The 27,002-nt window shown below is 52.8% G+C and overlaps 1 protein-coding gene across 7 annotated transcripts in view; it reads right to left on the bottom strand.

Annotated features, from left to right (window-relative positions):
• Positions 1-3,138: 3,138 nt before the first annotated feature.
• Positions 3,139-27,002, bottom strand: part of TESMIN (testis expressed metallothionein like protein) — a 40,722-nt gene continuing 16,858 nt past the window's right edge. For 4 of the 7 annotated variants that reach the window (XM_042905538.1, XM_042905536.1, XM_042905537.1 and 1 more), the window contains 4 exons: positions 13,415-13,517; positions 10,656-10,793; positions 8,402-8,577; positions 7,026-8,014 (listed from right to left, as the gene is read on the bottom strand). In XM_042905538.1, coding sequence (XP_042761472.1) covers positions 7,825-8,014; positions 8,402-8,577; positions 10,656-10,793; positions 13,415-13,517 — 607 coding nt within the window. In that variant the 3' untranslated portion in view covers positions 7,026-7,824. Of the gene's footprint in view, positions 3,525-7,025; positions 8,015-8,401; positions 8,578-10,655; positions 10,794-13,414; positions 13,518-27,002 lie in introns of those variants that run through there. The other 3 variants (XM_042905540.1, XR_006193718.1, XR_006193717.1) reach the window with 3 other exon arrangements.

A 27,002-nucleotide genomic window follows, 5' to 3' on the forward strand; every position in this document is an offset into this window, starting at 1 on the left:
GGCAGAAAAGGCGCAAGAAATAACACAAGGTCTGCTGTAGAAAATAACACCCGGGTTTGGCTTACCTAAAAATTTACCAGTTAATAATGGTAAACGGCTGCCGTTACGACTCTTTTTTCCAGTAGGACTCCGGGCTTACTGCGCCTCCGTTACCCGGGTTATGAGAGGGTCCCTGACATACGCTGTTTCAATATAACCGGTGATTGTCACAGAGTCTTAGGACTGATGGATGACATTCGGGCATACTCGGACAAAGTCAGGGTCTCTCCTGGGTTGTGTGGCGCGTTTGGGAGCCGGGGACATTATCCTGAGATGCCATCTTGTCGATCAGTGTAATCTTTGTGTTTTTCTCTTCGTATCTGCCCATGTTTGTGCCGCCTCATGCCTGCCCGCCTTCCTGTAGAACCTTCCTGTAGAACCACACCGTGGGCCACTCGACCAACTCTAACTGCTGTACCCCCACACCGTCCCTTATCAGCTTGAAGAAGCCAGACGGTCATTGTCCCTGTTCCCTAATGGCAGTTAAACGGGCCCTGATCCGGGGGAGGGATGCATAGGGAAGGGGGTTAACATTAGGCAGGGGGAGATAAGGGACCTTCAGGGAGGCAGACCGTGGCTGCAGGTGGGAGGCTGAAGAAGCAGACGGGGTTCTCCCCTTGTAAAACCCTTTGCGGCTGCCTCCCCCCATTATCAAGGGCATAAGGGGGGATCTAGGTGAGACAGGCGATCTAACCCTAAGGCAACAGATGCGGGCCTCGGCTCTGCCCTAACCACCAACACCATCGGGTCAGGGAGCGATTACCTGTGAGTCCGACCACAGACGCTCACCCCTTTAAACCAGGAGACGCTGTATGGGTGACGGGGTGGAATGTCCAACCCCTGAACCCCTCTGGAGGGGCCCGTTCACCGTCATTTTGTCCACCCCTCCTGCAGTAAAGGTTGACGGGGTGGATCCCCGGATTCACCGCAGCAGAGTGAGGCCGGCATCTCGAAACGGGGAGTCCCTTCCTGATCCATCGACGCCGCGAAAGCTGACCACACGGAAGAAGCAGTCCGCAGCCCCAGAGGCTCTGGGCGACCGCAGCCCTGCTTCAGTCATTCTGGAAGCCGACTGATCCACGCACGGCAGAAGCTTGAGGAATCACGGTCCAATGAAACCAAAGACTGTCCTTCTTTTCTTTCTTTTTTTAATCTTTTTTTAACTTCTTTTAATTTTATTTTTGAGACAGAGAGAGACAGAGCATGAACGGGGGAGGGTCAGAGAGAGGGAGACACAGAATCTGAAGCAGGCTCCGGGCTCCGAGCTGTCGGCACAGAGCCCGACGTGGGGCTCGAACCCACGAACCGTGAGATCATGGCCTGGGCCGAGGTCGGACGCTTAACCGACAGAGCCACCCAGGCGCCCCAAGAGAGAGGTTTCTGTTAGCACTCACCTTCCCTTTGTGGATAGGATGCTTCGTTGGTACCAACACGGGGGATCAATGGCCATGGGAGGCTAGAGAATTCGATCCCTGCGAACCTTACAGCGGAACAGAATACCCCAGTCCTACGACCGGGGTTTGGTTCCTCAAAACCTCAATCGAATTGGAAAAAAAAATGCCTTGCCCGGTGGGGAAGGAAGTTCACGTCTCCGTTGGAAACTTAACACAGCTAGGCCAAAGATTTGATAACTCAACCACCCGGGAAACCCAAAGGTGGGGGGACTGCCAGGTCACCTTGAGCCAGATCCCCACCCCTCGTCTAACTTTTCTCACCTCCAAGAGGCCTGGGACAATGTCGACACGCCGTCGAATGGCGGGCCCCAGGTGGACTGTTCTGGGTATGTGGGAGGACAGCCTGTATGGTACTTCCCGCAGGCTGGTCAGGGTCATGGGTGTGCCGGGGACTATCCATCCCTCTTTCTTCCTGCTCCTACTTGCCAGAGGGGAATGTTTGGGGGGTCCACGTGAGGGGGACAGGGAGACTCAAAGGAAATGAAGTGCCCCACAAACTGGCCACTGGACAGGTAACGAGTGGCCTCCCCAGCCTAGAACCCAATATTATGGCCCTGCTGCTTGGGCAGAGGACGGTCCTGGGGCCACCACATACTCCTTTGCATGCTAACCCGCATAATCAGGCTGCAGGCAGTCGTAGAAATGATAAGCAGTGAAACCGCCAGAGCTCTTCCCTTACTAGCCAAGCAGCAACGCCATCTATCAAAATCGCTCGGCCTTAGATCACCTGCTTGCTTTGGAGGGAGGAGTCTGCAGAAACTTTAACCTGAGCCACTGCTGCCTACAGACGAGGAAGGAAAAGTCACAGAGGAGATCACCGATGGAATGAGAAAGGTTGCTCATGTCCCACTCTGGACCTGGGACGGCCGGGGCCCCGGAGAGTTATTCGGAGGATGGTTTTCGACTCTCGGGAGATTCGAAACCCTCATGGGAATTATCCTCCTGATGTGGGGAGCTTGCTTAATCCTAGCTTGCCCAGCGCCCCTGTATACGGTCCATCTCCAGTCTCATTGAGACAATGGTCTAAAGGAAAACGGCCACGCATGTGATGTTCTGGAAATAGAAACCTCTAAACCAACATGATGCTCTTGGACCCAAACTAGGGGGGTCGGAGCATCAAAGGGCCGGATGTGATAGAGCCCCTTCCTAAGGAGCGTGATGAGAAAAGACCTCAAGATAAGGAAGGGCAACCTGGCTATGTGCATCCGTGACATCCCGCACGACCCGGCAACTTGAGACCACCCCGTCACCCATATATGGGAGACAAGGAAGTAGAAGACACATAAAAGACACCACGCGGGGTTCGGGGCTCCGTTTTTTGGGTACAAACCCTCCGAGCCCGTGCCGGCACAAACGAAGCTGCTTCCTGGGAAGAAAGGCCTCGACTCTGTGTCACGACTGTGTGTGCCAGAGTCCTGCTCCAGGGCCAGAACCTGGTGATTCGGCTGCGGCTGGCCAGGGACCACACCTGTCAACTTCCCCCAGGGAGGGACTGGGAGAGGTTGTGGTGTCGCTGGTCTGCCCAAAGTCTTGCTCTTGAGGACCCTGGGAAAGGAAGAAGGGGAGAGGTGGCGGGCGGTGGGGGGGTGTTGCTAAGGGAGTCCTAGTGCAGGAGCAGAGCCTCAGAAAGACCAAAAGAATGGAAGCCATCACTCTAACGTGCAGCCCATGAACTTATTTTTAATACGCTGCTAAACAAGAGGTTCCGTGCTCCACTTTGCAGTCTGGATTTTACCCCATTTTATTCATGAAACAAACTAAGAAGGCCTCTGCTCCAACTTGTAAGGAAAAGTTTGCTGATTTCCGCTTTCAGGAAGACAGAGCGGACGTACTTCTGTCTCATCCTCTTGCTAAGTACAACAAAAAGCCCTGGGCATTCTGTATAAACCAAACTAAGACTCTGAAAAGGTCAAGAAGAAGGCAGACCTCGGGACCCCAGGATAAGACAGTGGTGAGTTCTGGGTTTTCTGTCTTCTCAACAGAGGAAAGGCGCTGACTCTGTCCAAGTTGATGTGTAGGTTAACATAATTCCTATCAAGGAAGAGGAGGAAAAGGCAAACTAAAGGCTTGGGGAAAATCTTTGCGAACCACCCGTCCCATCAAGGGATCCATCCCGCCGACGATATGTTTCCCTGAAGCATATAAAGGACTCTCCAAACCCAACAGTAAAGAAAACAAAAAATCCGATTTTAAAAATGGGCAACGTACATGAACAGACACGTCACTGAAGATGATACACAGATGGAAAACAAACACAGGAAAAGATGTTCAACATTAGTCAGCGGGGGGATGAAAATGAAAACCACAATGAGATTCCACGAAACATGTATCAAGACGGCCAAAATTAAAAAGTGGTGGTTACCGCCAAATGGTGGCAAAAGCGCAGGCAAAGTGATCGCCCGCCCCCTGCCGGCGGGACCGTGAAATGGTACAGCCACTGTGGAAGACGGCTTGGCAGTTTCTCTACAAAGGAAACACGTGGCTACCAGTCAGCCCAGCAAGGACGCCCCTGTGCATTTCATCCAGACGAGAGAAAACTCACCTTCACACGAGACTTGCACACAACCTGCACAGGCGTTCGCGGTAGCTTTATTCATCACAGCAAAAAACCGGAAGCAGCCCAGATGCCCCTCAGTGGGTGAACGGTTAAACCCCCATCCATCCACACCACGCACCCAACCCTCGGCAAGAAAAAGTAACGGGCTGCTGAGACGTGCACCAACCCAGATGAATCTCCAGAGAATTCTTCCGAGTGAAACCGAATCCTAGAAAGTTACATACTATATGACCCCATTTAGATAGCGTTCCTGAAATGGGGTAGGAAGGGGGTGGGGGAAAGGGGGACAACGGGCGTGGCTCTAAAGAGTGACCTGGGGACCCTCGAGGAGGTGGAAACGCTCTGCATCTTGACTGTGTCCATGTCAGTACCCTGGTCGTGACATCCTGCAAGACGTTACCGTTACGGAAAACTCGATAAAGGATACCCAGCATCTGTCTGCATCATTTCTTACAAATACCTGTGAATCTACAATTACCTCGAAATGAAAAGTTTAGTTTTTTTAAGCTATTGAAATACACGTACTTAGGGCCCTAATATTTAGTTCACAAGTGAATTCTACCAAACATTTAAAGAAAAAATTATTCCAATTCTTTACAATCTCTTCCCAGAGGTAGGAGCAGAGGAAGTACATCCTAACTCGTTCTATGAGGCTGGTATCACCCTAATACCAAAACCAGAGACATTACAAGAAAACTACAGACCAGGATCTCTCATAAACATAGACGTAAAATCCTCAACAAAACATTAGCAAATCAAACCCAATAACATGGAAAAAGGAAATATCCAGCACAATATTCAAGGAAAAGAACAAAGCTGAAGGACTGACACTCCCTGCCTTCAAGATTTACCACAAAGCCACGGTACTCGGGACAGTGTGGTGTCGGCAAAAGAAAGTAGACCGATGGGATAGGATAGAGAGCCCGGAAACAGACCCACCTATATAATGTTAGCTGCTCTTTGACAAAGAAGCAAGGGCAACATGATGGAGAAAAGAGAGTCTTTTCAAGCAATGCTGGTGGAACAGCTGGACGTCCACATGCAAAGAAAGGAATCTAGACACAGATCTTACACTCGTCACAAAAATTAGCCCGAAGCAGACCTTACGCATGAATGTGAAACGCAAAACTGGAAAGCTATTAGGTAACGTAGAAAATCTAGATGACTTGGGAGTATGGCGATGACTTTTTAGATACAACACCAAAGTCATGATCCATAAAGAAATAATAATAATAAGTGATGAGCTGGGACTTCGTTAAAATGTAAGACTCCTGCTCGGCAAAGGCCACTATTGAGCGAACGAGAAGACGAGCCACTGACCGGGAGAAAATCTTCGCAAAGGACACATCTGATAAAGGACCGTCTTCCAAAATACACGAAGAACTCTAAAGACTCAGCAGTGAGAAAATGAACGGCCCAATTAGAAGATGGGCAAAAGACCTGGACAGACGCCTCACCGAAAAAGATACACAGACAATGCTCCGCGTCGTATGCTCCCCAAGCCGATCCCCCGGGCGCCATTTTTCTCTCAGACGAAAGTTCCACCTTCAATTCCCTAGACCAATATTCCAACGTGGCTCATACGATAATTTGTCTGTGGCGAGTTTTGTTTTTTTTATAATGTAATGTTTTTATACATTTTTGAGAGACAGAGTGCGAGCAGGGCAGGGGCAGAGAGAGAGAGAGGGAGACACAGAATCCGAAGCAGGCTCCGGGCTCCGAGCTGTCAGCCCAGAGCCCGACGCGGGGCTCGAACCCACGAACCGTGAGATCGTGGCCTGAATTGAAGTCGGATGCTTAACCCACTGAGCCCCCCGGGCGCCCCTGTCTATTGTGGTTTCAAGCTGCATCCCCGCTGGCCTTCGGCCAACCGTGGGAGAGTTCCAGGTGGTGGTGCAGGGATCTGTAAAGGGCCCTGCTGAACCCCCCTCCCTCCGCAATGTACTTCATCTGGCTGTCCATCTGTGTCCTTTATAATGAATTGGGATAGCAAGAAAAGCGTCTCCCTGAGCTCTTGGGCTGTTACAGCAACTTCTCAGACCCGAGGAGCGGCCCTGGGAACTGCCGCCTGCGGCCAAGGCAGACAGAGGTGTGGGTTACCCGGGGACCCCGTGCCGTGACTGGTGTCCGAATGGGGGCCGGCCCCGAGGGCCTTGGGCGATCTGCCCCTAAGTCCAGGCGGTTAGTGTCCGAATTGAATTAAATGACAAAAAAACCACCCCCCAAAACCTCCGGATAATCTCACCCTAATCACAGAGGTGGCCAAGTCACGTAGTACAGGACAGACACTGTGCAAAGCCACACCCACAGACGAGGACGCGTTATTTTTATTTTTATGTAGTTTTACAAGGCACTGGCTCTCTACCCGCAACAATAGACGTAATGTTGTATCTTTTTAGTCGTGCTACTTATGCCTCTGGGCTGGCTTCGCACGCAACTCTGCTCCGGTTTTCCCTCCTCATGCTGAATTTCCTAAAAGCGGTGTGGCCTTGGCCTGCAGAGAATGCCGTGGGCCGCACTTGGGGAGCGACGCAGAAGGCAAGCCACCCTCCAGGAAGGGGTCGGAAGCCCGTTTCAGGCCCCTCCCAGCCCCAGGGGTGAAGTGGGCGGGGCTCCCCCCACCCCCCACCCCCGCACCCCTCCAGCTCCGCCCCGGATGCACCCGGACAACGGGGCACCAGCCTGGGGACAGCCCCCCACCATCCCCGGGCGGTGCTCGTCTCTGCCCCTGGACTGTGCCCACGCAGTCTCCATCCCAAGGGGCCAGAGGGGGAAAGAAGTGGCCGAGAACTCTGTTTCCCTCCCGCTCTGTGGTTCCCCGTCGGAACTCGCTGTTCCAAGGGCTCCGCGCTTCCGGCACCGCTCGGCTTGTAAACGAGCTTCCTAAACGAGCTCCGAGGGCCCGACACTGTCAATAAACACGGACACCTGCCGGGTATATATGTTCACTGACCGAGTTAATTACAACAAGGGGAGGCATTTGAAAATTTTAATCCTCTTTGCTTTTTACAACAGAACCAAAAGAGAGTCCACTTAATAACCAATCTCACCTGCCGGTTTCTGCAAACCAGTTATCTTAACCGTATTTTAACGAACAATAATAATATTAGAACAGTAACTAGGGAGAAAGTTAATTGGATGATACAGCTTTTCCACAACCCAATGAAAACACCTAAGAAACCAGATAGTTTTTGGTCCCATAACCCGCAACCCCACCGCCTGCGTTTCACGGGGGCCCTGAGAGAGACGGAGAGTTTGCGGGTGACCCTGGGAAAGTGTCCACGCTCAGGGACGCCTCAAGGTATTCAGTACGTCTCTAGTCTGAGTTGTATCTTAGCAGCCCATCTGGAGAGTTAATTTCAAAATACTACTAGTGAAAACTCACCGTGGCTCTTTAGGCAGAGAAGCCTCCAGAGGAAAACCGCCCAGACGGGGTGAAGTCAGGAGGAACGGACAGGCTTCTCCGCAGAGCCTTCAACCCTCCCTCCCTCCCTCGGCGTCGGGGCAGAGGCTTCTCCCGACATCGCAGGAGTCCTCGCTCTCTCCCCCGGGCCACACAGCAGCGTGTCACGTCCGCACTTCCTCAAAAAGGGGGCTTTTGATCGCCGAGACCCTCGGCCCCTGATGGCGCCAGCCCCCTCGGCGCCCTGATGCGGACGGAAAGCTGCCCCCCTTCCCCGCAGCCCCTTACACAACCCCTCCAAACTCGGGCTCGCCTCCCCCCGGCACATCCAGACGACGTCTCTGTGCCTTCGGAGTTTTCTCCACCGAACTCTACTCGATTTCCAACCCTTTGGATTGAAACTCCATCCGCAGGATCTGGGACAGGCACCTCCCGAACTCCTCCAGGATCATCTGCTGGGCCAGGCGTTCCGAGCAGCGCTCCTTCTCGGCCTCCTCGCCCTGGGCCAGCAGGCAGGAGCACGTGCCTTCCACCACCTCCCAGGAGATGCACGAGGGCCGCCTGGCAGAGACACGGCGGTTACGGGCCGCGGTCCTGAACTCCAGACCCAGCGGGTGTCTGCGACACCTGAGACGTTCAAGGGGACCCCCGTCCTGGTATGTTAAAGAACGTCACCGGCTCCCGCACAGAGCAGGTAACTCAGCGAGGACGAAAACAGACGACCCACTTACATAGAGGACAGGTTGGACACAGCGGTCTTGGCAGGGCACCCCCCCCCCGGGGAAACACGGGGTGACATCTAGGGCCGGTCAAGCCGGGGGGCTGCCGGTCCTCCCCGTCCCTCGCACCCACCCCCTGGACACACGCACTTTCTTTCCAAGTGTATAGACCGACTCTCCTCGAATTCACCTGCTTCCCCTCTTGGGACGGCGGGTTCACGGCACCTACCTGTCTTTTCTGAACTGCGGCAGTCCTGCGGATTCAGTTGGTGACAAATGAGGGCTGCCTTCAAACCCTCCAGCGTCCGGATGGTAGGGCATGCTCATTAGGGTTTTCCGTTCTGGGCCTTCTTCGTAATTTTTGCAACCAATGCATTTGCAAATAGAAGAACACATAATTTTGGCCTGGTAAGACAGAACGCTTCAATGAAATTAGACTGCTCGTAATTCGGCAAAAAGCAACACATTCTGCATGGACCTTAAATAACAGCGTGTGGGCGTGTGCGCAGCAGATACTGCCTTTTTCACAAACGGAGGCTTTGCGGTGACCCTGCGTCCAGGGTCAGTTTTTTGACCCAATTGTTTGTCGACACAATTTTTCCAACGGCATTGGCTCACTTCGTGTCTCGGCGTCGCATTTCGGTCATTCTCTCGTCGTTGCCTTGACATTTTTGTGACGGCGCTCTGTGAGCAGTGAGGGCGTCCCAGCACTCAGATGGCGGTGGGCACTTTTTCCCAACAAAGCATTTCTTAACGGAGGCGTGGACGTTGTGCTTTCGACCCCAGGCTACGGCACACTTACCAGACCACGTGTAATATAGACACGACTTTTCTATGCGCTTGGGAAGCCAAAACCTTCGTTTGGCTGCCTGACTGTGGTGATCTGGAACGGGCCCCGTGGGACCCCCCCCACCAGGCAGGCCCCAGTGGCGCTGGCCCTGCTGTGGCCCAGCTCGTGCAGGTGGGTGGGGTCTGAGACCCCCCTGGGGGGCAGGCCTGGGGTGGGTGTTCTGGGAGAGGCCCTTCCTGCTTACTCGTGGGCGGACTTTCTTGTGTTTCTTGTCGCAAGGCAGCCGGCCCGGCCAGCCGGTGACCCCTTCTCATGCCGACTGGGCGGTCTGGACGCCGGCCTGCCCAGCGCTATGGTTCCCGGCCCCCTCTTTGTTTCCGCTGCTGGGATTTCCTTCTGTTCTCTTCAGCTCAGAGACGCACGTCAAGAGGAATCCATTGTGTTTTACCTACACCTCTGGGTGTCTTGAGCAAGAGGCCTTTCAGGATTTCTAGTCTACTCTGGAGAATACGGGACATCTGCCTGGGCCTCCGGAAAACGGGCGACTCACTGTCTCCGGCGGCAGGGAGGGCACCGTGGAGGGCGGCTGGAGGTGCCGTCCGCGCCTGGAGATCCTTCTGCTGGGGCGATGCCACTCGCTGGCTGAATTCGGCATCTCTGCAGTACCTCTGACCGTATCTGCAAAATCCTAGCCGGGGGATGGCTAGGTCTGCTCACTCAGATCTTCCAACATGTGTCCCCGGAACCACAAGAAGTCTTCTGAAGCCTGACCATCTGTGACTACCTTTTAAAAGTAAACTTCAGGGGCGCCTGGGTGGCTCGGTTGGTTAAGCGTCCGACTTCGGCTCAGGTCAAGATCTCACGGTCTGTGAGTTCGAGCCCCGCGTCGGGCTCTGGGCCGACGGCTCAGAGCCTGGAGCCTGCTTCGGATTCTGTGTCTCCCTCTCTCTCTGCCCCTCCCCTGCTCATGCTCTGTCTCTCTCTGTCTCAAAAATAAATAAACGTTAAAAAAAAATTTTTTTTTTTTAATTAAAAAAATAAATAAATAAAAGTAAACTTCACAGGCGCCCCCCGAAGACGGCAAGCAAACCAAAGGAGAGCCTTTCGAGGGAGGGTTTCCTGGCTGTTTTGCTGCTGGGACTCGCGGGCTCCTTCCTCTGCCTCCCTGTCCTCCAACACCAAGAAAGGAGACAGAAAAGGCGGCAGGAAAGGGGAAACCACAGGGCGGGAGCAAGTCCCTCCACGGCCACCGAACCCTTGAGAAACGGGTTCGTCCGGGAACTCGGTCTGCACCGCTGTGTCCCAGCATCTGGCCGGCGGCCAGGGCCCGCCGCCCGCTCTGGGCTCTGAGCGCCCGGCCTGGGCACCCAGCTCTGCCAGGCAGGGCCCGCACAGAGCGGGCAGGGCCGGGCGGCGGGCGGCCTCCGCTGGGCGCCGGTGGCTGGGCTGGGAGCGGGCGACCGGTTCCCGAAGGGGCCCCGGGTTCATTTGCTTGACTTGGAAAGCATGGCTGGTCGTCGAGAAATTCATGCGGATTAACACAAGTGCACGACAGAAACCTTAGGGGGAAGCGAACGAAACCCGACTTCTTTTTTAATTACAGTGAAAAACAATTCTTTCAACCGCAGGGGTTACTGAGGCCCAGAGACCGACCTGTTGGTTTTTCTACCAGCCCCGGGGAAGAGTGACTGACCTCGTAGCACTCACAGTAATTCTTGAGGCAGCCTGACCTCCTGCAGTTACAGCCTTTGTTGTGTCGAGGCTTCACGTCTCCCGGCTTCCCCTTCCCAATCTTTGGTTGGAAAGCTTCTGGGTTTCTATCGAGACATGCCTGAGGCGGAAAACACAAAACTCCGTCAGGTGCCCTCCATTCTGGCAAGAGAACGTTCCGCGAGACTGACGGGGGCTCCAGGAAGGGCCCCCGTGCTCTGTTCCAACACACGCACACGCTTGAAGGCACTGCCTTCCCCCCGGCTCCCCCCTCCGCCCCGCCCCACTGCTGCCCCGAGGTTCAAGGTCCTGTACATCGACCGTTACTGTACAACAGCTTGATGGTAAAGACGCGAACAGGATGATTGTGTCCCCGTAGCCGTGTCTCCCTCCCGGCACGTTTGTCCCGAGACGGCGGGGAAGGTGGCGCTGTGCTAACGGCGTACTGAACATCTACCGTGTTCCGGGCACCTTTCCGGGGGGTTTGTGTCCTCACAGCGGCCCCGGGAAGTAAACCCCACCGTTGTTTCTGTCTCACAGATGAAGAAACTGAGGTCCGAGAGCCTTAAGTAGTAAATGGCAAGGGACCGAAGGGGGTCGCCCGGCCCGGGGCCCCACCACTGGGCCCCGTCCTGCTCGCACGACGCGCTCGCTGGGCTTTTTATCCTGGCCGCTCTAACTTTTTATCCATCTTTCCGCTATCTATCTACACAGACAAATGCGGGCATAGTGTTTTTAACGAAGTGATTGGGTACAGCAGCGCCTGGGGGTCCGACGTCGGCTCGGGTCGTGATCTCGCGGTTCGTGGGCTCATGGGTTCGAGCCCCGCGTCGGGCTCTGTGCGGACAGCCCGGAGCCCGGGGCCCGCTTCCCATTCTGGGTCTCCCTCTCCCTCTGCCCCTCCCCTGCTTGTGCTCTGTCTCTCTCTGTCTCTCAAAAATAAAAAATGAAAACGTTAAAAAAACAACAGCCAACAGACAAAGTCACTCAGGCCAATTCGAGCACCAGGCAAGTCACGGCAGCAGCCCTGCCCTCCTCTCTCCCCTCCCCCCAGCCACGGGGTAACACGTAGGGTCTGTGCTGTCTGACAAGACCCTCCCGTCGCCGCAGAGGGTCCCCTGGGCAACACGGCCTGGAGCGAGACCGGGGGACAGCGGGGTGTCATGAATGGCGCACGACCCAGCCCCAGAGGCTCCCCGTGACTCCCCTCCCGTCAACACACCCCGTGGGGACCCCCGTGCCGACCTCCTCTGCTGTCCCCGCGCGAGCATCAGCAGCACGGCGCCCACGAGACTCACCTTCTTCTTCTCACCGTCCGCTCTCTCCCACTCTACCACTGACCGACACTGGGCTGTCCCCGGTGGGGCACGCGTGCTCACGCATGCTTCCGGTGCCCCTGTGTTCAGGAACAACACTGCTGGCTCATAGCACGTGCAAAGGTCCCGCTGCGGAAACTATTGCCACACGATTTCCCCACGTGCTTGTACCATCTTATGTTCCTACCAGCGATGCCTGAAAATGCCAACGCTTTCAAAAACACATTTTTGTTTTAAATTTGAGAGAGAAGCGTGCACAAGCAGGGGAGAGGGGCAGAGGGAGAGAGAGAATCCTAAGCGCAGAGCCTGATGTGGGGCGCGATCCCACGACCCCGGGATCGAGACCCGAGCCAAAGTCACGAGTCCGATGCTCAACCGACTGGGCCACTCGGGTGCCCCCCGAATTCCAACACTTTTTAAATAAAACTTTATACACTTTTAGCTGTAGACAATACCTTTCAGCCCTAAAGAAAATGCCACACCGCCGAAGTTTAGCGGCATCATCATTCTCTTCCGTCCCATGGCTCTGGCTCTATCAAATTGGGTAAGATATTTTCAAGTGACCTGTCTACAATCCAAGAGGGGAATTAAATTATCGTAGGGACAAAACGGAGCATGACAGTCTCAAGGCGACACGCGACGGCCCGTGACTTCCCTTTGTAAACCGGGGGCACCAAAACGTCAGGCCCCACGCCTGACTGTCCTCCCTTCTCTGATGATCTTTGATGCCCACGGGAAGGGGTGAGCCACGAGCTCCCGCATCCGGCCTGTAGCGCACGCGGGGCCATGGAGCCGCCGTGGCCCCCCGAGGAAAGCCCAGATGCCCCCCCTTCACCCGGAAGCCACAGAGAATAAACACCGGGCACGAGTCGTGGCTGAGAGCCCCAGCCAGCTCTCCGTCCAGCCGGCTTCTACCCCTCTCAGACGCCACCCTCCAAGCTCGGCCTGTCTCCTGCACGATTGAGTTTAGGACTCAAATCTCCAAACCCCAAATGAGGACAAAGTGGACACCTGCACGCTCTTGAATCAGAACCTCCACCGAAGCCATCCCACATGGTGGGGAATAAAGATCTTTCTCTGACTGCCGCTCTCCCGACAGCTCTCTCGAGAGCCAATGCCCCATCCTCAGGGATCTCGGGAGGTAAGTTCTGTGACTATCTCATGCACGTGTATGATTCATTCATTCATTCATTCGTTCATTCGTGAAAGAGCAGGGCGAGGGGCAGAAGGAGAGGCAGAGAGAGACTCCCAAGCAGGTTCCACGCTCAGAGTGGAGCCCGACCTGGCGCTCGATCCCACGGCCCTGGGGTCGTGACCTGAGCCGAAACCAACAGTCGGACCCTCGGCCCACTGAGCCTCCCCGGCGCCCCTCTCAAGCACTTTTAGGCACTGTTAGAATGCGCGGAGTCAGTGGGGAAATGGTCACCTTGATGGCCTTGAACCGCTGGACTTCGTGACGCAGGTTGTTGCAGCAGTTGTTACAGTTGCAGTCGTGGCAAAAGTCCCCGCTGGCAAAGCAATCGCAGTACCTGCGAAGCAACGACACGGCGGCTCAGAGGCCGCGATCGCCATCGACAGCAGCGGGCACGGGGAAGGGGCCGGCGTGCTGCCGTCCACACGGCTGCCGCTTAGACGCCTCTGACGCCTTCCTGGTGAGAGCTACAACCCGGGGAGATGCCCTCCAGTGGCCAAGGGGACAGAGAGGAACTAGTCAGAGCCACTCGCTTCGTAACGTAGGAGTCTGCAAAGCAAAACGATCTCCCGGACGCCGTCAGTCGCTGCCCCCACCCCTGCCCGGGCGCCCGCCGACGCCCCCCGCCCCCAGGAGCGGCCCCCGCTGGCGAGCAGGAGACACACGCGTGTCACCCCCCGCCGTAACGGGAGGGCGTTCGTGGATCCCCGCTCTGCAGAACAGCTTTGGTGGCGGAATCCCTCCCAGACCGCGGCCACTGCGTCCCGGGATTCCGGGAGTCGTAAAGGCAACGGCCGGTGACAGGTGGCCGTGCTGACGACCTCGCAGAGCGGTCAGCATGGCTGGGCCTGTGGCTTGCGCGCTGAGACGCCTTCCTCACCTCGCGTGGGAACTCAGTGTCGAGGCACGGACTCCCACCGTCTTGCCCATAACCGGCCCCCCGGGGAGGTTTCGCAAGTTCTCCTCCCGGACGGGTCCCACAGCGGTCTCTTCCAAGAGCATGAGGCATTGACAAGGGCTTCAAATGCGTCTGTCACACCAGCTCTGCCGCCAGGTCCCCACATTTTCCGCTGCGGGTTATTTGTGGCCAGCGTCTTGAGTCATGGCATCTAAGCTGCCGGTCTCAAGGGGTCGCCCAGGGGAGCTGGGACAGCGTGTGGCCCTGCTTCCCGTCCAGTGCTGGGTGAGGCCGGGAGGGGCCTCTGTTGGACACCGCGGTGGCCGGATGTCCGTACAAACCTCACCGTTACGGAATTCATAAACGTTATCCTTTTATCGTGTATGGTTTTAACTTTCTTAAATAACATTTTTAAATGCATGTCAAGCCAAGAGGAGAGTACAAGAGCTCATCAGAGGTGAAATAAAGAGGAAACTGCAGGGGCGCCTGAGGGGCTCAGTCGGTTCGGCGTCCGACTTCGGCTCAGGTCGTGAGTTCAAGGTTCGTGAGTTCGAGTCCCGTGTCGGGCTCTGTGGAGCCTGCTTCGGATTCTTTGTCTCCCTCTCTCTCTGCCCCTCCCCTGCTCACCTCTGTCTCTCTCTGTCTCGAAAATAAGTTTAAAAAGAAAAAAAGAAGAGGAAGAAGAAACTGCAAACTTGGTGGGGGGGGGGGGGGCATGGCTCTGTGGCTGCTAAGGGTTGTCCTGGGGCATCTGCTGGTCCCTGGTGACCCAGAGCCTGCTCATTCAGGAGACAGAAGACAAAATCCGGGCTACCAAAGGTGGGAGGTGCACCAGACACACACACACACACACACACGCGCGCGCGCGCGCGCGCGCGCCCCCATAAAAAGCACAGACCCTTAAAGGGCAAACTCCCCACAAATCATCTACTCCACTGGGACAGAGAGAAGAGGAGGAGGAGGCTGGAAAGCAGAGGAGAGAGGTACCGAGAACTGACTCAAGAGCGCGCCAGCTCTGAAGACTGGGAAGCAGGGGGCCCAGAGGCTGCTCTGGGGCGGGAGCGCAGGAGGGTGGGATGGGAAGAGAACTCGTGGAAATGCTATTTTGGGGGGAGCGGGCCCCCAGGCTCCTGCCCCCTTCCAGCACCCTCCGCCCTCTCCACCACCGTGGCCAGAGACCGAAATTACTCTCTGGGGTAAAACAAGTGAGGGCTGGGGGATCACAACGGATCAAAGGAGGAAAGGTGGATGTGGAGCCCCGTGGCCCCTAGGATCCTAGCACCACCCTGGAGAAGCCTTCTCCGAGGACCCCAGCCAGCCCAGAACGACACACAGGGAGGGAGGGTCCCGCAGTGAAGTCTGCCAACAGACAGATGGCTTAGTCACACGGCCCGACGGTGCGGCCACAGTGAGCAGGTCCCCACTGATGCACGGAGAGTCCCCAGGCAGCTTACGCCTCGTTCTTAAGTGTGAGCAGCGTGACAGCCGGAGATCCGCACACGTTTCAGGGAACATTTTGACCTGAAAGACAGAGGACTAAACGGAAACTGGGGGAGCGAGGGCATCAACGGCTTTGGACAAATTAAGAAACAAGAAAATGATACTTAAAAAAAAAACCAGAGTATAAAAATGATGTTCTGGAAAACAAAGAAGCAATCACATGAGAGGATTACCTACCTTAACAGACGGCATGAAAACTAGAGCGCCCACCAAAAAAGGGAAGGGAAAACACAGGATGAGTTTTCTAGGTCCAAAATTTTCATAATTAGAGGTCCGGAAAGAGAAGAGTTTTACGATCAAAGGGGCAGATGGGCCCCTGGGTGGCTCAGTCAGTTAAGTGACCGACTCTCGATTTCAGCTCAGGTCACGATCCCACGGTTCATGGGATCGAGCCCCACCTCGGGCTCCGCGCTGACAGTGTGGAGCCTGCTTGGGATTCTCTCTCTCCCTCTCTCTCTGCCCCTCCCCCGTTCATGCACACGCACGTGCACCCTCTCTCTCTCTCTCTCTCTCTCTCAAAATAAATAAATATACCTTAAGAAAATAATGAAGGGCAGAAAATAATTTAGGAACATTTCTCAGAACTAAGGGGCACATCTCTTCAGAGTAAAAGGACCGCCAAGTGGCCAGCGCAAGAGGTGAAAGAGACCGAAAGCAAGACTTCACCACCCAGTTTCAGAGCACCGGGAACACAGACGGGATCCTACGAGGTTCTAGAAGGAGTAAAACGGATTTCGTACAGGCAGCAAGAACGAGAATGCTGTCAAAAGTTCAATGGCAACACCGGAAACTAGAAGAAAAGATGACAAAGCCTTCCAAATTCCGAGGAAAAACTGAAGTTGCACTAAAGTTGGAACTCCAACCCCAAAATAACCATCTAGGCGTGGAGGACGGGCTCTGACGGCTTTAGACATGGGACGATCTCTCTGCACCCTCTCAAAGGACGCCCCGCAGGATGCGCTACGTCAAACGACGCACTGAGTCAAATGAGGACGACGAGGGGGATCCAGGAGCCGGGGAATCAGACTTGAGGAGGACACAGAGGAAGTCCTGGGCGTGGCGGCAGAGGGGAGTCCAAGGTCAGAGCTGCGCATCAGGCCTGGAAGCCACACTGTCCATGGCGGGAAGACAGTTAAATACCCAGAGCGCAGTTTAAGGTTTAAATTAGTGTCATGTACATAGAAAGCTGAGTACCAAGTGTTAACTCAAGGGAAAAGATGAAGAAGGGCAGGAAAGGAAATTAACCAAGGTCCACAGAGAGTAGTGTTTTCCTAGTTGTGAAATGCAAAGACTACTGAGCTAACCACGGGCATCTGATGTCTGGGTGTGGGAAATGGTGGCGGGGAGCTGACAGGGTGGCAGGGCGGAAACAGCCAAACCCACGTCTTCCACGGTACAGAAATGAGATTATTCCCAAGTTGAAAAGCCGAGCTTAGCAAAGCAGGTAGGTTACTTCCATTTATGGAGGCGAATATTAAAAGACTCTGTTAAGAGAGTCGAAAATTCCTGGAGGTCAGAAAATAAGGGACAATTATCAGAGAGCTACCACTCTTCCTCATGAGCCTTGTAGAATTATTTGGCTCTTTAGACTCTACGTGTGTTGGGGCACCTGGCTGGTTTAGTCAGTGGAGCGTGCAACTCTTGATGTTGGGGTTGTGAGTTTGAGCCCCATGTTGGGTGTAGAGATTACTTAAAAATAAAATCTAAAAGAGATAAAAAAATAAGGGCACCTGGGTGGCTCAGTTGGGTGAGCGTCCGACTCCTCATTTCAGCTCAGGTCATGATCTCACAGTTGGTGGGATGGGGCCCCAAGCTGGGCTCTGCACTGTCAGTGGAGTCAGAGTCAGAGTCAGAGTCATTGTCAGAGTCAATGAAGCCTGCTTGGGATTCTCTCTCTTCCTCTCTCTCTCTGCCCCTTCTCCGCTTCTGTGTGTGCTCTTTCTCTCTCTCTCTCTCTCTCTCTCTCACTCTCTCAAAATAAACAAAAATTTAAAAAAGATAAAAATAAAAAAAACAAACTCTCTGTATGTACAATCTGAATAAAAATAATAACTAAATTCAAAGTGAAAAAGGATAAACTGAAAGATAAGAAATTAAGATCGAGGTGCATCATAAACAAAGAGATTAAAAATACAGAAAAAAAGGGGCGCCTGGGTGGCTCAGTCGGTTGAGCGTCCGACTTAGGCTCGGGTCATGATCTCCTAGCTCGTGAGTTCGAGCCCCGTGTCGGGCTCTGTGCTGACAGCTCGGAGCCTGGAGCCTGCTTCAGATTCTGTGCCTCCCTCTCTCTCTGCCCCAACCCACTCGCATTCTGTCTCTGTCTCTCTCAAAAATAAATAAACATTAAAAAAAAATTTTTTTAACACAGAAAAAAGGTTATGAGGAACGGTGGATAGTTAGGCTAGAAAATGGCAGATTAGCATTACAGGATGAAGAGACTGTGTGCAGTGAGGACACATGTAAGTGTTCCAGAACTGTCAAAAGTCGTGGATCCACTGATTTCAGAACTTTAGCGAACCCCCAAAAAGACATACACAAAGAAAAAACAAAGACGAAAGGGAAATCTTAAAAGCCCCAGAGAGGAAAGACAGGTTACCTAGATTGACAGTGTACTTTTGTTAGAAATCATGGAAAACAGTAGAACTATATCTTCAAAGCTCTGAGAGGAAAACTGATAATCTAGAATTTTATACCCAGTCAAACTATGTTTACTCACCAAGGTCCAGACCAGGCACATGTCATCTCTTGTCCTACATACTTTGCTGGGTGGTTTGATCGATTAACTCTTGCCCCTCTGCTTTTTTTAACTTTAAGTTGAAGATTTTTAAATCTCTGTCCCCAAACCTGCTCTGTCTCCTACCCTAAAATCCTTGTTTTCTTCTTCTGCCATCAGCATGAAAGGATTATCTAAATCTACTGCTTGTTCTTCCTCATCTCCCATTCACCCTTTACCCTACTGCCCTCGGACCTTCTTCTCTGCCCCACTGGCTCTCAGAGGCAATCAACGACCTCCTCACTGGAGATGCAAAGACCCCTTCGCTGCACATTTGCTTCAGGGGCTGTAACACTCTTATGTTCCGGAACCGCATTTCCAACTTCCTTTCAGACATTTCTACCTCCACCTCAGTGTCCAGCCTTAACTTGCAATCTTCTCCCACCACTTCCTGCTCAAGCCGTGCTCCCTCTCTGCATCCGTGGTGCCGTCTACCGCTAAAATAATCCTGAGTCCCTTCTGACAGTTACCTTTCTTTCTCTCTTTTCCCAAGGAGTTACCAAGTCTGCTGATTCCGGCTCAGAAATGTCTTTTTTTTTTTTTTTTATTTTATCTTTATACAAGTGAATGACATTGGTTGAACTAAAGTGTGTCGATATAAATAAGCACAAAGAAAAAAATTACAATCACCCAGAATCCCACTCCCTAGAGATGATCATTCAGTGAACGTATTTCAGACTTTTTCTCTAAAACTAAATGTACCAAAATAAACATATGTTGTTTGATCACATGTTAAAGACAAACAAAAGCAAGATCATATTCTATACGCTGTTTCAGTGTGCTTTTATTACTTACCAATATCAGGAATCACTATGACAACTTGCTTTTACTACTTATCAATATTATGAGTGTTTCCCATGTAAATAGATTCATACACCATTTTAATGACTGCAAAGTGCCCCACTCTGTAGCACCAGCATGATTTATTTAATAGTTCTCTTTTTACTGAACGTTGAGATCAATTTACAGATTTTGGAATATGAACAATACTCCAACAGTGGCACTGGCCCCCTTTCTGTTCCTAGAACCCCGTATCCCTTCCCTGTCTTGCCCCAGGGCCTTTTCACCTGCTGTTTCCTCTGCCTAGAGCACTCTTAGCCACCTGCTTTCAGTCCACCTCCACCTGATTAACTCTCCTCATCCAAACACCCCTCCCTCAGGGAAGCTTCTCTGGCTTTCACACTTGGTCAACTCCGCCCACCCGCACACACCCATTACTGCTCCTTTGCCACATTTTCCGTATTTCCACGCCGACCTTTATGGATATGATTATCTTATGCACGCCCATCTCCGCCATCAGGCTGTGAGTGCCAAGAGAGCAGGGACCATGACTATATGGTTCATGTTGGTCTTCCTCAGTCCTGAAGCCACAGGCGTTCAAAAATATTTGTGGGATTGAATGAGTAAATGTACACGTCTGAAATGTCTCTTAAGTCTCTGGGTTTTTCCTTCATTGCTACCCTCCCTGCCTTAGTTCAGGTCTTCCCCACCTCTTCCACACTCTTGTGATAGCCTCTTAACTAATCTCACTTTCAACTCCCTCCACCTTGGCGGTTAGTGCTAATTTCCTGAAGCGGGTATCGGGCAAAAAGCAGCAAAGAAAAAGCTGTAATCCGAGACTACAAAATAAAGTGGTATTGTGCGTTCCTGGTGGGAATGTCACATGGTACGGCCTCCGTGGAGAACCAGTATGGCAGTTCCTTAAAAAGCTAAAACACAGACTTAGTACACAATCCAGCAATTCAACTTGTGGGTATGCAGACCCAAAAGAATTGAAAGCTGAGACTCAAACAGATGCTGGCTCACCACGGTTCACAGCAGCATTAATCACATTAGCCGAAAGGTGGAAACAACCCATATGTCCGTTACCAGATGGAGGGCTAAACAGAATGTGGTCTATTCATTCAGTGGAATACTACTGAGCCTTAAAAAAGGAATGAAAGTTAGGGGCGCCTGGGCGGCTCAGTCGGTGAAGCATCCGACTCTGGCTCAGTTATGATCTCGCGGTTCTGGGGTTCGAGCCCCGCGTCGGGCTCTGTGCTGACGGCTCGGAGCCTGGAGCCTGCTTCCGAGTCTGTGTCTCCCTCTCTCTCTGCCCCTCCCCCGATCATGCTCTGTCTCTTTTAAAAATAAATAAACATTAAAAAAATAAATAAGTAAAAATATTTCAAGTGAGTGACACCAACAGTGCCTCCTACCAATTGTTGTAGGTGCATTACAGCAGGTGCAGAGGGTTAATCTAAATCTTTAAAGGCATTTCCTAAAAAAAAAAAAAAAAAAAAAACAAGAAAGAATGAAAATAAATAAGCAGTTAGGGGGCGCCTGGGTGGCTCAGGCGGTTAAGTGTCCCACTTCAGCTCAGGTCATGATCTCACAGCTCATGGGTTCAACCCGACCCCCACCCCCCCACCCCCCACCCCCCTCGGGCTCTGTGCTAACAGCTCAGAGCCTGAAGCTTGCCTCGGGCTGACAAAACAGACAAACTCCTCGTGGGAAAGATCGAGAAGGAGAAAGGGTACAAACAAATGATAGTAGAAATTAAAACTAAAATATTAGAAAATTTACAAGATACATGCAGAGACAATTTCTTTTTAATGTTTATTTATTTTTGAGGGAGACAGAGTGTGAGCAGGGGAGGGGCAGAGAGAGGGGGAGACACAGAATTAGAAGCAGTTCCAGGCTCTGAGCCGTCAGCACAGAGCCCGACGCGGGGCTCGAACTCACAGACCGTGAGATCATGACCTGAGCTTAAGTCAGACGCCCAACTGACTGAGCCACCCAAGCTCCCCTTTGCAGAGACAATTTTCAAAACAATGTAAGAACATATAAACAGGAATATGAGTAGATTTAACATTTTAGAGAATTCAACAATTTTCAAGAAAAATAGAAAATATTAAAATGGACTCAAGAAGAAATAAAGACCGAGAGAAAGCAATAACCATGAGAGAAAGTGGACTGAGTAGCCCATCCCCTTCTCTCACTCCAACCCACAAAGACACCCAGCCCAGATGGGTTTTTTTTCCCCAATGTTTATTTATTTTTGAGAGAGAGAGAGAGAAAGAGAAGGTACAAGCAGGGGAGGCACAGAGAGAGAGGGAAACACAGAACCTGAAGCAGGCTGTGAGCACAGAGCCCGATGCAGGGGTTGAACCCACGAGCCGTGAGACCGTGACCTGAGCCAAAGCCAGATGCTTAACCGACTGAGCCACCCAGGCGCCCTCCAGCCCAGATGGTTTTATAGGCGAAGTGTAATCAAACTTCAAAGAACAAATAAATGCTACCTTACCCAGGCTTTCTCAGAGGCTTCACAGAAGAGGGTAGAGTGGGGATAGGGAAGCCCGATAATGCATTTTATTAGGCAATATAAAATGCTGGTGTTGACACCACAACCAAAGTTTGAAAAAAGTGGGAAAGGAAAATTGTACCTCTACCCGACTCAAGAAAACATGCAGTCAGTCCTAGGCAGAATATTAGAAAACCGGATCGTGCAGTGTTTACAAAAAAAGGTAAACGCGGTACCTTGTGATCAATTTCGGTTCACCCCCTAGCATACAAGGGTGGATTAACATTAGAAAATTTGTTGTAACAGATGATATTGTAAGATCAAAAGAAGACAACAATGATCATTGCCATAAATTCGGGGAAAAGCCTTTGATAAAAGTCACCGCTCGTTTATAAGAGGAGTAAAAAAGAAAGCGTGTTATGAACCAGGAAGAGGAGACCCCCCCTTAGCCGGACACGGGTGTGGGGCAGAGAAGCAGCGTTTCCACGGTAACCACTCCCCCCTTATTCTACAGCAACAGCAATTCCAGCCGAACACGTGGTTGGCTCCACTCAAGACGACATTTCCCAGCTTCCTACCAAACTTGGTCTGAGCACGTGATAGGTTCTGGCCAACGGAGCGTGAGTGGAAGTGATTTGGGCCATTTCTGGTTATGCCTTGAAAGGTGAGAAGTGTGCCTGCACCCTCCTTCGTCTCCCCCGGTGGCTGGAATGAAGGTGAAGGCGAGGGCTGGGGCAGCCGATAAGGGAGGCCAACACCCCAACGCTGACAGCTGCCGCACGAGCCCCGAAATGACTCGGGTGTACGTCTCAGGTACGCCTCAGGTATACGGCCTCACAACCCTGCAGCAAATATCTTATTTAGGGCAAGCGATGTTGGAAATATTACTAATAAAACCAGGAGCCAACTAGTAACCACTGTGGGCACTTGCTTTCATCGCGGTGGTAGAGACCCTCGCTAAGAGGATAAGGCAAGAAAAAGGAAAAGAGTATAAAGATGAGGAAAGATGTCATGGTCATTATTTGTGGACAAGATGAGCGTTTAAATACAAAAGTGGAGGAAATCTACAGACGAATCCTTACAACTAAGAAGTGGGACCCACGCCTGGAGCAGGATCCAGACCCGCACACGACACCAAACCCTGACAGCCGACGGGAAACCCCTGCAGATCGCTCGGGACTGTGTTAGGGCTTTGCAATAAATGGTGCTAGACAATTAATTGCACATATGGAAAAAAAAAAAAAAACAACGAAATCAGATCCCCTACCTGATGCCATTCATAAAAATCAATTCCAGGTGCATTAAGGTCCCGATGGGGAAAAGCGAACCTTTAAAACTTTAGGACGAACTCTAACAGCACAACTAAACTTAGGGTGGGGCCTCTGGGTGGCTCAGTCGGGTAAGCATCCAGCTTCGGCTCAGGTCACGATCTCGCGGTTTGTGAGTTCGAGCCCCACGACGGGCTCTGTGCCGACAGCTCGGAGCCTGGAGCCTGCTTCGGATTCTGTCTCCCTCTCTGTCTGCTCCTCCCCTGTTCACGCTCTGTCTCTCTCTCTCAAAAATAAATAAAAACATTAAAAAAAATGTTTTAAACTTGGGGTATGTCTGGACTTCTTGGACAAGAAGGCAGTAATAATAAAGACAAGTGACAAATTTGACCGCATTAAACTTAAAATGCCTGTCCATCAGCAGTCAGTGCTGATGTTAAACCACGTGTACTGAGTGCTCGGTAGACCTCAGACCTTACGCGCAGTCCCCGTCTTCGTGAGAAGTACAACCGTCCGTGCCCCCCTCCGCAGGGTCAGAGCGCCGTCTGGGTTGAAAAACCCCACGTGTTGGGTCAGGACAAATACCTCGGTGCCCAAGTGAACTCCCACTCCTGTTCTCGCCACTTATGTGGACCTGCCCGTCTATGCAAAATTGCTTTGCTCTCCAGAAAGGCCCGGACCGGTCTGCCCAAGTTGGCGGCAGCAAGAGAGCGGAGGAAGCGCCGTCCTCTCCGGTCTGAGGCTCCCCCGCTCGGCAGACTCGCTCGACCCAGACCTCAGGGTTCCGAGTCTCCGGTGGCAGAAAATCGGACTGCCGGCTGGGTGACGGATGGATGTGGCTGGCGGTCGTTGGGAGGGCGCCTCGTTCCTAGGTGGCCACGCGTTGTTACCACCGTTGCACGCGGTCTACGTGTTCTCGCTCTAGGGACTTGTAGCGTCCCCCCTTCCGGAGTCGACTCTCGTTGTTGCCTAGGAAACCACATCCATTGCCCCCAGGTGAAGTGAGGTGGCCCCTCTTTTGCCCGTGAAACCCACGGAAGCAGCACCACCTGTTAAGGGCGCTGGTCTCGAGGTGCTTGGGGGCTGGCAAGAGGGCAGCCTGTCAACGCTTTTGGGTAATCCTACTCCGTGACTTAGGGAAGGGGATGATACTATTCAAGAAAATAGCTGAGCTGCCCTGTGGTGTGTTCACTTCCCAGAGGCACCCTGTATCCTAGAATTGTGGAGTCTTAACGTGTTTGAAAAAATTTAAGACAACACACGTTCTAAACTTATTCTTAACTCACTGGCCATCCTGACAAATTCGTTAAAACACTGGCATTAAATATCTGAAACCTTTTTAGGGGCGCCCGGGGGGCTCAGTCGGTGAAGCGTCCGACTTCGGCTCAGGTCATGATCTCGCGGTTCATGGGTTCGAGCTCCACGTCGGGGTCTGTGCTGACGGCTCGGAGCCTGGAGCCTGTTTCGGATTCTGAGTCTCCCTCTCTCTCTGCCCCTCCCCTGCTCACGCTCTGTGTCTCTCTCTCTCTCTCTCAAAAATAAACGTTTAAAAAATAAACATAAATAACTAAACAAGCTTTTAAACCTTTTTAGATGCACATCTGAGCTGGTAAGAAATTTAAGGAAACAAGGAAACCCCTCAGGGGCCAGGAAGTAAAAGAGACACAAAAATTCAGTGGACCGAGCTCGAGCTGACAGCGTAGGGCGTCTGCCGAGCCCGACAGGCCAAGGCTTTGGTTTGAACTGTTACAGGGAGGGGCGAGGCGGGATGACCACGGCGGAGGCAAACACTTTAGGAACACGTACAGTACCCCAGCCGTTTCTCTAAGTGCTTTACGTATATGAACGCACAGCCCAGGGCTCACCCAAGGCGGTGGGGGTCACCTCCGAGAGCTACACAGCGGGCTGGAACGGTGGGAGCTCTGGACCCGGCAAATGAGAGCTCCAGGAAAATACGTTCTGTGAAAGAAATGGCTAAAAAAAAAAAAAAAAAAAAAAGCATCCATCTGGGCACTGGCTCGGGAGGAGGGGGCTCGCTTGGGTTTGAGATCTGAATTCATACTAACTGTGTGGCCTACAAAACAAAACAAAACAAATCTTAGCCAACACTTTTAGGTTGTCCAAACTGGAAGTGCCACCAAGCCCGAGGAGGAGCAAACACGAACCTTCTCTGAAGGAACGCCCCCTCCGGCCAACCTCGAAGAATCCCCACGGATCCCGTCCCAATGGGTATAATCCGCGATGCTTGAAAACTCACCAAATACACGAGGTAACAAACCAGGAGGGAAAAATCAAGAGAAGGAAGCACCAGCAGCAGACAAGCAAGGACTCTATAAATATCAGGATTAGGAGTCATTGCATAGGGATGAAGGAAGTATTTAATATTTTCAAACGTAAGAGAAGGAAGCCAAGGCACCGGTCAGAAACACGAGACTGTACGAAACGACCACCCGGGGTCGATCTTCCAGCCACAAAATCCTAGCTAATTTAGTTCACGAACCTGTTTAATCGGAGACAAAGGGCCATTTGAAAACCCAATACGGAGACTGCCGATCTGTGATTAAAATCTTGATTTAGTTTTGTTTTTGTTTTAATGTAGATTTGATTAGTGGATACTACAACTGCTCCCAACAAATCCCACCCGGCATCTCAGCAAAACTTGAACTGCACCAAAGGATACTTAAACAGCCTTGTTTGGATTTGCTGATTCATTAAAACTGCCCTGGAAAGCACCCGTACTCATAAAGCCCGACTGTGTCAGGACACAGGAAGACAGAAGAGACCCTCCGTCGTCCCTGACAGCTCCCCTCCTTGCTCTACGACGTCGTCGTCCAGAGGCCCAGAGTTCCACACTTAGGCCACTGTCTGCATCAAAAAACCCTGCCCTCCAAGTGGCTTTCACAACCAATGCTTTTATAAACTAATTACGAGGCAAAGTCCATGCCTGAAATGCGTTACAAAAAATATTTAAAAAGGCGTAGGTAGCAGCAACGGAAGAGTAAAAGGGAACTACGTAAAAAAAAATCACGGAGCAAAACACGGATCAGAGTGCCACGTGTTCACTTCTGGTGGAAATAACGTCCCTTCCGGTGCCCATCACGCTCACATCCTCTATCCAAGGGCCCTGGCCTCTCAGCGCGGGGCTACCGAGGGAGCTAAACCCCCGGTCAGAGGGCGGGGGACCTGAAGCACGGTGTGCGGGCTGTGAGTCCCTTGCGCACAGAGGAAGGCAGTGCCCACGTCCCCCGGGGACAGTGCCCCCTTTCTCTGGACAGCACAGGACACGCTCTGAACCTCCTTCTCCTTTGTTCCAATGCTGACCACGCCCACTCGGGGCGGTAAGTTCTTTCTTTAACGCATCAGTCGCCCATCAGTCGGGAAAGCTGCTTCCGGGCGAGAAGCTACTTCTCTGGCCTTCCGTCGTGAGGTCATCAGTGAGTTAAACCCTTCTCGGAGCCTCGCCTGACCTCCAAGTCCTCAGGGGCCCCCTCACTTCGTCCCCGGTTGTCGTCTCCCCCTCGCTCCAGGCCCCACGGGCCATCTGGCCTCCCCGGTCCCCAAACAAGACTGCAGCCCGGCCTGCCACCCTGCCGGCCCTGTCCGCTCCACACGCCGCCCCGGGCCCCCCACGCGTCAGCCGTCTCCGTCTGGCCAGGCCGCTGGGCTCGACGGCGTCACACGTGCCTCCCTTGTCCTTCCTCCTCGCTCAGGGCCGCACGGCAGTGGTGTCCCCGCGTCCGCGGCGTTCAGACAGGTGTGTGACTGGCATCCTTGCGCTAAACCCGCGGCACCTCAAACGCTTGCCCAGGGACGACCCTAGACCTCGGCACTGCCTTCTGGAGAATGAATTGCTCTTGTCGGCGAACCAGGTTTCTCGCTCTTGTGGACTTTTACCCCCACTCGTGTGCCCCCAAGTCACTGTCCCCGTCAGTGACTTCAGCGGGAGCGCTGCAAGGGGAAATCACGCACAGACGGTGTCAGACACGCGGACGGGGGTGGTTGTCCCTCCAACGTGTCACTCAACGCCGAGGAGGCCTTCGGGGCAGAGACCGGGCACAGCTGGGAGCGGGGCAGACACCACGAGCAGCTTCACGTGAACG

The sequence above is a fragment of the Panthera leo genome, chromosome D1 (genome assembly GCF_018350215.1).
Source record: "Panthera leo isolate Ple1 chromosome D1, P.leo_Ple1_pat1.1, whole genome shotgun sequence".
In the NCBI taxonomy this organism is placed as follows: Eukaryota; Metazoa; Chordata; class Mammalia; order Carnivora; family Felidae; genus Panthera; species Panthera leo.